Source organism: Vulpes vulpes, chromosome 5 (genome assembly GCF_048418805.1).
Source record: "Vulpes vulpes isolate BD-2025 chromosome 5, VulVul3, whole genome shotgun sequence".
NCBI lineage: Eukaryota > Metazoa > Chordata > Mammalia > Carnivora > Canidae > Vulpes > Vulpes vulpes.
This window is the reverse complement of record NC_132784.1, coordinates 97218917-97228655: the sequence shown is the minus strand read 5'-3', so window position 1 is coordinate 97228655 and position 9739 is coordinate 97218917. Positions and strand designations below refer to the sequence as shown.

The following is a 9739-nucleotide window of genomic DNA, read 5'->3' as shown; positions in this document are numbered from 1 at the left end:
TTTTATAGAGGCTTCATTACAGGGACAGGATTGATTAAACCAATGGCCAATAATGACAATCTACTCTCTCTCCCCTCCCCAGCAGTCAGGGGTGGGGCTGAAAGTTCCAACACTCTAATCACATGGTTGGTTCTCCAGGCAACCAGCTGCCATCCTTATGGGCTTTCCCCTTAAATCATCTCATTAAATAAACATTTTTATGGCTCTCATTACAAGAAAACCAAGGGTTTTAGGAGCTGTATGCCAGGAATGGGATTAAGACCAAATCTATATTTCCTACTGTAATTTATAGTGTTACACAAGGTAACAGACTTCCTCTACTCTCTAACAAAGATTCTACAACATAGCAAGCATGTAAAATTTCTGGGACAAAATGCAAAATAAAGGACTAACGGACATTCCATTCTCTGCTCCATTTCAGTGTTCTAATTTACCACATGAGAATGAAATAATCCTAATTCTTACTTTACCAAAGTCTCCTAATGGCAGTTTAATAAATCCATGTATGAAGGAGCATCATAGATTACATTTAGCCAAAAAAGCCACCAGCTATCTCCTGCAGAACTATCCCAGATTCCTTGGTCCATCTTGACCAGAAAGCAGAAGCACTTCACTTCTCTTAAAATGCATTGTCCTCCCACCTTTGAGGAAGACTTCTCTTCACAGCATCTGGCAATCTGCCCTGGTGACTGTGAGATTAGCTAGGAAAATGCTTCCTTAAGTGCACTTAAAAAATTCTTGTTGATAAGAAGCTTGAAATAGGGATGTGATTAATCAAGTATCCAAAATATTTTTAATTATTCTATAATAAGACTTCCTATAGGATAATCTTGTTTGCTAAGTTTGTCTGAGATCAGCTTGTATCAGGAACAGAACTGAAGAATATCTACATCCGAAATTACTTTAGGGTCACTAACCTAAACCCTCACCCAATACTTGGATCTCTAATGGAACATTTACAAACAGCCTTTCGACAAGTTTTGGAAAGCAGAATTTTCCACCTCACAATAATACTCAAGTATATTTCTGAACTATTTCAAAAGTTCATCTTCATACAATACTGAAATCTTCCCCCTTTAATTTCTGCCCTCTAGTTCCATTCTCTGGAACTACTAGGTCATTAAAGGAGTAACTGGGTTTCTCTGAAGAAAATTTCATTCCATCATACAAATTTAATAAAGTTCTCTTAGTCTAGAACTACAAAGTGTGAAGGTTTGTCACAATACAAGGTATCCCTACTGAGCTGACAACTATATCTAAGGGAACCTTCCATCGTAAAGAGAAATAAAAAAATCACTCCTCACCACTGAAAGCCATAATGATAAGGAGTCAAACTTCTGAATACTACACAGAATAAATAAAGAATCTCAAATGCTCACCTTCTAGCTCTTGGTTGTAAAATTCATATATAAATTCCTAATAAAATACATTCTTTTATCTTTTGATACAATTCCACCCCAATAGTTTTAAATATCCTCCCTTTTGCTCAAGAATTGGCAAGTAGGAAGAGAGATTTCCACAACAATTTATTGTTCATTAGTTTTACAACTTTTTCATGAAGGTTATTTACATATTTAAAACATTCTCAAACATTTAAAAGGCATTATCAGGCGTTATCATTTTACTAGCAACCTTATGAGCACATACATCACTAAAATTCTTTCCTCTTACTTTTTTTTAAATAACACTGATGAACTAGTGGAAGCAATTTCCCTTCTTTGTGAAGCCTATGAGTGTCAGTTGCACCTCCAATAAAAGTTCCATTGATAAATATTCTCGGCACCTGTTGAATAAACAAAAGATTAGGTGTCACTCTAGTCAGAAGTATAGGACCTTTCATATAATAATAATAATAGATGCTCATACTTTGGGTACTGTTTATGGCCTGGGTACCAAACTAAGCTCTTTCACAAAGTATCTACTTAAATCTCTACAACCCTTGAAGTAGGTACTAATTTTAGCCTTATTTTGGAGGGAAATGAGGCACAGGAACTTGCCCCACATCACAATGATAGCAAATGAAAGAGCTAGGATTTAAATGCAGGGCAATCTGACCCTCAGGCCCTTCCGTCTAATTGCTATGGCATATAAAAGGGAAAATAGCAGTCTGTAATTATTGTTTATATGTTTAGGTGGTTCTTATACTTGTTTACTGAAAGGGAAAAGTATACCATAACATCCTCCATGCACATGGAAACAAGAAAGGAAATGACATTTTATATTTTCCTGATAATGCATTTCATTGAAAAAATGCATATGGTTGGACAAATTTCAGGAATCTAAGAACATAAAGCACCTAAAGCACTCTTATTAGCACAGTAACTCAAGACTGACCCATGGTTTGTACTGTCCAAGTCAAAGGAGGAAGGATTTCATCTTGAAAGGAGCTCCAGGAGGATCTTAAAGATTCACAGACAAGTACTCATGACAACACCATTACCCCACTCTCCTAGTCAAAACACACACACACATGCATGTATGCACATATGGCAAGAATAAAAATAAAACGAATTCTGCTGTTTCCCACTCTCTGAATCTTGTTCCCTGATCTGCCATTTCTTTATCCATAAAAGATTCTCAGAGGATGAAAGAGAGAGTGCCTGGCTCACTTTTCTAACACAAAGGTCTAGGCTCTAGGTGACCCGGTGCTACCTATTTGGGGAAAAGCACCATAGAGATACACTCACAGTTCTTTCACCGGTCATTTTGTAGAGAGCATCTTGAAATTGGCTTCCATATTCAAGCATGTCCAATTCCACCACTTTATACTTAACATTCATGTCATGGAAAAGTTTTTTTGCCATTGTACAGTAAGAACAAGATGTTTTTGAGAAAATCACCACACAATTATCAGAAATTGTTTCCTGAAGTCAGAAAAAAAAAACAAAAAAATCTTTTAATTCTAGACATTATTTCTGGAAAGAAATCATGATTATAGTGGAAAGAAGAAAATAGATAATAGGGACTTAGTTTGAGCACTGAATCATGAGACTCCAAAACCCATCTTCTGCAGATTGAGAATTTTATTATTCATTTTAAAGGAATGTTTTTAGGAAAAAAAAGTATGTAACAGATGCAAAGTAGGCATGGAGTGATAACAATAATAATCATAGCCAATTCATATACAGCAAACATCTCTGTGTGCCAGACACAATTCTTAACACCTGACCTTTACTAGCTCATACAAACCTCATTATAATCCTGAGATAGGTCCTATATTTATCTCTATTTTACAGGTGAGGAAAGTGAGGCACTAGAAAGCTAAGTGACTGACTCATAGTCCTCACCTAAAAAGAGCTGGAAAGCTGAGATTTGAGGGTAGGCAAGTCTCATTCTATAGTCCAAGCACTTAAAACTGTTACATTGCCTCTTAAATACTTAATAGGTGTTTAGCAGTTAACTCCTTACCTTCCTTAACTTTTAATGGTGAGAACTGATACACGATTTCTCTTTAAAATATAACGCTTTTTGGGACACCTGGGTGGCTCAGCGGTTGAGCGCCTGCCTTAGGCCCAGGGTGTGATCCCGGAGTCCCAGGATGGAGTCCCACATGAGGCCCCCTGCATGGAACCTGCTTCTCCCTCTGCCTCTGCCTCTCTCTCTGTGTCTCTCATGAATAAATAAAAAAAAAAAAAATCTTAAAAAAAAAATGTAAGGCTTTCACTGATCCAGGTATAATACCCCTCAACTTCTACTCCTTCCTAAATATCTTTATAGTAAAACAACAACAACAAACTGTCATTACAGTATAGTTAAGACCTTCTTATATTGTTGTTCCTGGAAAAGCTACTACCAGAAATGCTGATTCAATGGGTTACAGGCAGAAGTCAGAAAGTTTTTTTTTTTTAACTTCCCAGATGATTCTAATATCAGCCTGGTTTGGAAACCACTCTCCGGGTCTTCATCACAAAAAACATGAGACTTTGCCATGCAACTGCATTGCACTGCCTGTGAAATTTGCTTTGTTTTTGTTTCTAAATATATGAATGTGCAGGTTCTTCAAGAGATTCTGAATAGATAGGTCTAACACCCAAGCATCTGTCTAGGCTGTTCTTACGCAGGTCATAAGCAACACCTTCAAGATGAAACCCAAAATTCAGAAAGTAGAGTGCCCAGGCAAAGTAATTCTAAAGTTACATCCATCTTTGGGTGTCAGAAGGGTTTTAAGACAGGGTCTACCTGTCTGAAAGCTGGTCTACTTTTATGCCTTCTCATTTTATAGATGAGAACGTTCACAATACTGAGAAGTTCACAATACTAGGATTTAACCCAACCTGTCCCAATGCCAAAGCCAGTGCTTTTTCCTCCACCATGCTGCCCCGGGTTATAAGCACACTGAGACCATCATTTAGAGAGAGCTGAGCATCCCGGGTGTTGACATTCATTAAAACAACTGATGAAGACATTTCAAAGTGAGTTGAAACTCAAGATGACAATGCTAGAGTTTCTCAAACAATCCTTCTCACCTTCTCTTGAGCTCAACCTTGCTAAATTTTCACGATTTTATATTCTTGTTTTAAAAGGGGCAATTCCCTCACTACAGGCTTCTAGCATTGCTGTTAAGTTCATCAGCTGTGAGTGAACATTTTTTTAGCCGAACAAATTAAAGGCAGAAATGTTATATATGTGGCGGTGGTTGGTGGTGGTGAAGAATAGAGAAAAGAAAAACATGAGTATGTCTTGTTGACTGCAAGGGAAGAAAACCATACATAAGAAAAGTTTCCTGAGGCAGAATTAACTGCGTTTTGCAGTGAAAAAGAGGAAAAGAGTTCACAGAAGCACATGGTGTTCCTGAGAGGATCATTTATAGAGTAACTACAGCATACTAAGTTCTGTGTTAGGGGAGAAAGCTTTACACACCATGCCAATATCAAACAGTATCCCTGGGGCAGCATGACTGGTATCAACAGTATACCTGAGGTAGGTCTGAGGGAAAGGAAGAGCTAACCTCACAGACCCAACGTGGAGTAAAGACTCCATGAATCTCATAAATTCTGACTACCAATATGATCTATGATCTAGAACTTTTCTGTCACTTTTATGAAAGCTGGTCTACTTTTAGGCCTTCTCATTTTATAGATGAGAACGTTCACAATACTGAGAAGTTCACAATAAATTGTGAACTGGATTATTCACAATATTTATTATTCACAATAAATTGTGAACTGGATTATTTTGATAGCAGATTTTAAAATATATATTTAGTAATTCATTTGCTGACCTATGTCGTGTTGAATACTGAATAAGCATATTAAATGTGTAAGACCCAGTTCTTTTTCCACAGAGGAAAGTTTTTTCCTACTTCTCCAACACTCACTTGAATCTGATTCACAGGAGCAGGTGCTGATGCAGATGATGATGTGCTGTTCCCCATCCTAAAAAGAATTTCAAAAGGCAATGCAGCTTTAAACATTAAAGATAATACATCATTAAAAATAAGATAGCAGATGAGATCCATTTGAAAAAAATCTGGTATGCAAATAAATATATATCCAAATCTATGAAATACAGAAAAGTTTTACTTATTATTAGTACAAAAATATAGGTTTACAAAGCATTTGTTTACAAAAACCAAAAGGGACTGTGGACTGTGTGCTTTGCTAGCCTCCACATGTCCTTAACTATTTGATAAAACCACATTTACTGTGTTTAAAGCCTGGTGCACTCATATCTGAACACCAAATTTCGCACAGACTGTCCTAATGCTTGACCTATGACCTGACCATTAGTTCAAAAATAGTTTCCATTTTCATATTAAAATATGCCAAATCTTCATGTCACAAATTCTCTGTGACACAGAGAATATACAAAGATTCAAAGATTTTAAGGAAATTAAGATATCTCAATCACAATACTCATAGCTCCAAGTTTCCTGATCCATAAAGTAAGAATAATAGTCACTCCCACCTCAAAGGGTTTACAAAGATTAAATGTATTGACAGCAGAACAGTCCCTTGATCACAGTAAATATTCAATAACATTTAACATATTACTATCATTTCTTGATTACAGGGACCCTCTAGGTATATATTATCTAAAACCTAGCTGTTGGAGCTTATAAAAGGAGGCATTCATTGCAACACGAGTATATTCGCTAAAAACTTGAGCAGTTTTATATCAAGTCTCTCTGCCTATCTCTAGGACCTTTCCCCATCCACTTTATCTTTCTTGATCAGCCAGGTCTACTGCATTGTCCAAACCACATCCAACATCCTGATGCAAACTAATTAGAGCAAAATTACAAATCTTTCAAAAGAATCACAGAATAATATGGGCTTCAAAGAAGAATTACTTGAACATCTAAAGAGTAAGAGACTAAGGGGGATCCCTGGGTGGCTCAGCAGTTTAGCGTCTGCCTTGGGCCCAGGGAGTGATCCTGGGGTCCTGGAATCGAGTCCCGCATCGGGCTCCCTGCATGGAGCTTGCTTCTCCCTCTGCCTGGGTCTCTGCCTCTTTCTCTCTCTGTGCCTCTCATGAATAAATAAATAAAATCTTAAAAAAAAAAAAAAAAAAAGATTAAGAGACTAAAATAAAGAACCGAAATTTCAAAATATATTCTCCTTATGATTATGTTCCAAACTCAAGTTTTGATAGAAAAATTTCTCCTTCCAAACACTTCCTTAATTCCCTGTGAGTGCATTTAAAATTTAAATGTCGGGAGCACCTAGCTGGCTTCATCATCAGTAACTCAGGGTTGTGAATTTGAGCCCCACATTGGGTGCAGAATTTAAGAGAAAAAAATTTAAATGGATAATTACATGTTATCCTCAGATGATGAACAGCTGATTTACATGGCCATGCCTGCACACTTAGAATAAGGATGCTATAACAAACATTTCCTTCAATAATTACAAAGAGAGGCAGGAACTACTCCAAGGGAACATTATAACACTAGAACTCCCCAATGTTTACAATCTATCTCAATAGTTAGCAAGGAAATTTTTAAAACAAAAAAGGCTTATGCACTTAACTCAGGAAGGGGTGAGGATAGTATGCTAGGGAGACTGCAACCAACTTAGATGGAGAGCAGAGAGTGCACATTAAGAAAAAAAAGCACGTGGAGTTCCTGGAGCTCAAACCAGAAAAAAAAAAAAAAAAAGGCTAACCAGCACTGGGCTGGACCTAAGAAGGTGCTTCGGTGTAATAAATCAGCAACCTGGGCAGCCCGGGTGCCTCAGCAGTTTAGCGCGCCTTCAGCCCAGGGTGTGATCCTGGAGACCTGGGATCGAGTCCGACCTCGGGCTTCCTGCATGGAGCCTGCTTCTGCCTCTGCCTGTGTCTCTGCCTCTCTCTCTCTCTCTCTCTGTGTCTCTCATGAATAAATAAATAAAATCTTTAATAAATAAATCAGCAACCTATTGGTTCATCAACTAATTTCCATCTCTAATCCAGCATCTAGCCTTCATCCCCAAACTATCTACCACAATATCTCCTACTGAAGCAGGAGTTCCAGTAGAACCTTCAAACGAATGTTATCTTGGGCAGTGAGAGGAGGTAGGGGGTGCATCGAAGTATCATCTCCTACCCTCTCCTATAAAAGCGTTTCTGGAAAGAACCTCTCTCCTTCAATTTTGGTTGGGCTTGGTAAAAGTTATTACCTAGTAAGTTAAAGGGACATCAACAGAGAAGTGCACAAGAAACGTTTCACTTCAACATGATTGCACTCATTAGCCATGCCACATTTATGGAGCGCCTACTGCATACAAGGTAGGCGAAACGCTAAATGCCTCAGGGAGACACATCCCTGGAAAAACACAGGAACTCAAGGACCTGTGAGTCAAATAGCAAAAACCACGTGGTTAGCACCTTCCGGAGTGGGTCACCAGCTTAGCACAGAAAGATAATTAAAAGTTCCTGGCGCCTTGCAGAGCTGGTCAGAGTCACCAAACCAAGTAGGAAGGAAGAGACTCCGAGACAGAGGGACGGATGCTCAGTGGCAGGCACAGACACTCCAACTGGCACCACAACCTGGGGGCCGGCTGGGGCCTGCGGATGGCTCAGCGTCAGCCCGGGCAGGGGTCCCCCCGCAGGCCTGGCGCTGGGGCGGGGAGGCGACATCAACCTGAGTAAGCCACAGTCCCCATCCTCACCATCCTCGAAGCCTTGGCTATTTAGTAGGAAGCGTCCCCTTCACTTCCTGCGGCAGGGTGCCAGGTGTAGCAAACAGATGTGCAGGACGCTCGATTCCATTGGAAGAACTTCCCATAAAAAGCAAGTACTGTTTGTCTAACCCGTGCAACACCTGGGATACACCACGACCGAACAACTCAGCGCTGTTTATCTGAAATCCCAATTTATTAGGCGAGGGGAGGGTAGTCCAAGCCCCCGACTCGGGTACTTTCAACCTAAGCGTCACAGGATCCGCAAGAAGACACAACCGCTTAGGGCATCGTTCCCCCCATCCCCCAACCTTCCAGGGCCCCCGCCGCCCTCCGGGGGCCCGCCCGGCGCCCAGCGCTCGGCCCAGGCCGCCGACAGGCCTCCGCGCCCCGCCCCGCCCCGCCGCGCCCCCCTGCGCCCCCCTGCGCCCCCCTGCGCCCCGTACCCAGAGGCCGCGGCTCCCGCCGCCCCGCCGAGCCGCCCCGCCGAGCCGCTCCCGCTCCGCACCGGCCTCGTCGCCCGCAGCGCCGCGCGGGCCCAGGACATGGTGGGAGCGTCCGGCGACCGCGGCCCGGGAGAACCCGGCTCCGCCCGCCGGCCCCGCCCCCGCCCTCTGGCCCCGCCCCCGCCCGCCGGCCCCGCCCCCGCCCGCCGGCCCCGCCCCTCCCCGCCCCGCGGGGCTGTCCGAGCTGCCGCCGGTCTCCTCCGCGCAGCCGCGCGCGTCCTCCCTGCATGTGCGGGGGGTGCCGGGCCGGTGGGGAGCGGGGAGGGGGGCTGTGCCGGGCCAGGGGGTGCCGGCGGGGGGCGTGTGCGGGTCAGGAGGGGGGCGTGGCGGGGGGGTTGTGCCGGGCCGGGGGGTGCCGGCGGGGGGCGTGCCGGGCCGGGGGGGGCGTGGCAAGGGGGCCGGGCCGGGGGGGGCGTGGCGGGGGGTGTGTGCGGCCAGGGGTGTGTGCAGGGAGCCGGGAGGGGGCTGTGCCGGGCCGGGGGTGCCGGCGGGGGGCGTGCCGGGCCGGGGAGGGGGGCGTGGCAAGGGGGCCGGGCCGGGGGGGCGTGGCGGGGGTGTGTGTGTGCGGCCAGGGGTGTGTGCAGGGAGCGGGGAGGGGGCTGTGCCGGGCCGGGGGGTGCCGGCGGGGGACGCCGAGTCGGGGCGAGGGCGGCGCACGTGCGCTTGAACAGCCGCGCGGCGGTCGCCGACGCCTCACCTGCTGGCCTCGACGCCTCGGCCCAGCCCTCACCTGGCTCTGTAGGGCTTAGGGACGCTCATAAAGGCTCACGGGCGCGTGGAAGCAGCGCGTGGGGACTGTGGCCCACATCCTGGCGAAACGAGAAGAAAAACGTCCGAGAGAAAGACTCGAACGCCTGGGATGTTTACATAGACGGTGGCGTCATCACAACTTCCGGGCTGACAGGTGTCTCCTGAAGAGCCGGTGTCCTCTTACAATTAGGCTGCTGGTCGAGAGCCCCTAGAAGTCGTGGGACTATTAGATGTGACCTCCAGGATTAAAAGAAGAAGAGTAATCCAACGTAGAGCTTTCATTCCGAAGAAAGCAAAATTTGTGTTTATAAATAAAAATGAAATTAGAAAATAAAACTTGAGCTAGCCCAGAGGTGTTTTGCCATGTCTTTGAAACCAGGTCAA

General features: G+C 44.0%; 1 protein-coding gene across 3 annotated transcripts; it reads right to left on the bottom strand.

Moving 5' to 3' along the window:
• Positions 1–1509: 1509 nt before the first annotated feature.
• Positions 1510–9321, bottom strand: GLRX2 (glutaredoxin 2). 3 transcript variants are annotated; one of them, XM_025991340.2, is made up of 4 exons: positions 9303–9321; positions 5318–5375; positions 2688–2864; positions 1510–1783 (listed from the first exon to the last, which is right to left on the bottom strand). In XM_025991340.2, the coding sequence occupies exons 2-4, from the start codon at positions 5372–5374 to the stop codon at positions 1652–1654; spliced, it is 366 nt and encodes a 121-aa protein (XP_025847125.1). In that variant the 5' UTR covers position 5375; positions 9303–9321; the 3' UTR covers positions 1510–1651. The 3 variants fall into 3 exon arrangements, with proteins under 3 accessions (XP_025847125.1, XP_072615586.1, XP_072615587.1); XM_072759485.1 differs by lacking the exon at positions 9303–9321 and adding an exon at positions 8546–8690; XM_072759486.1 differs by lacking the exon at positions 9303–9321 and adding an exon at positions 8608–8680.
• Positions 9322–9739: the final 418 nt, after the last annotated feature.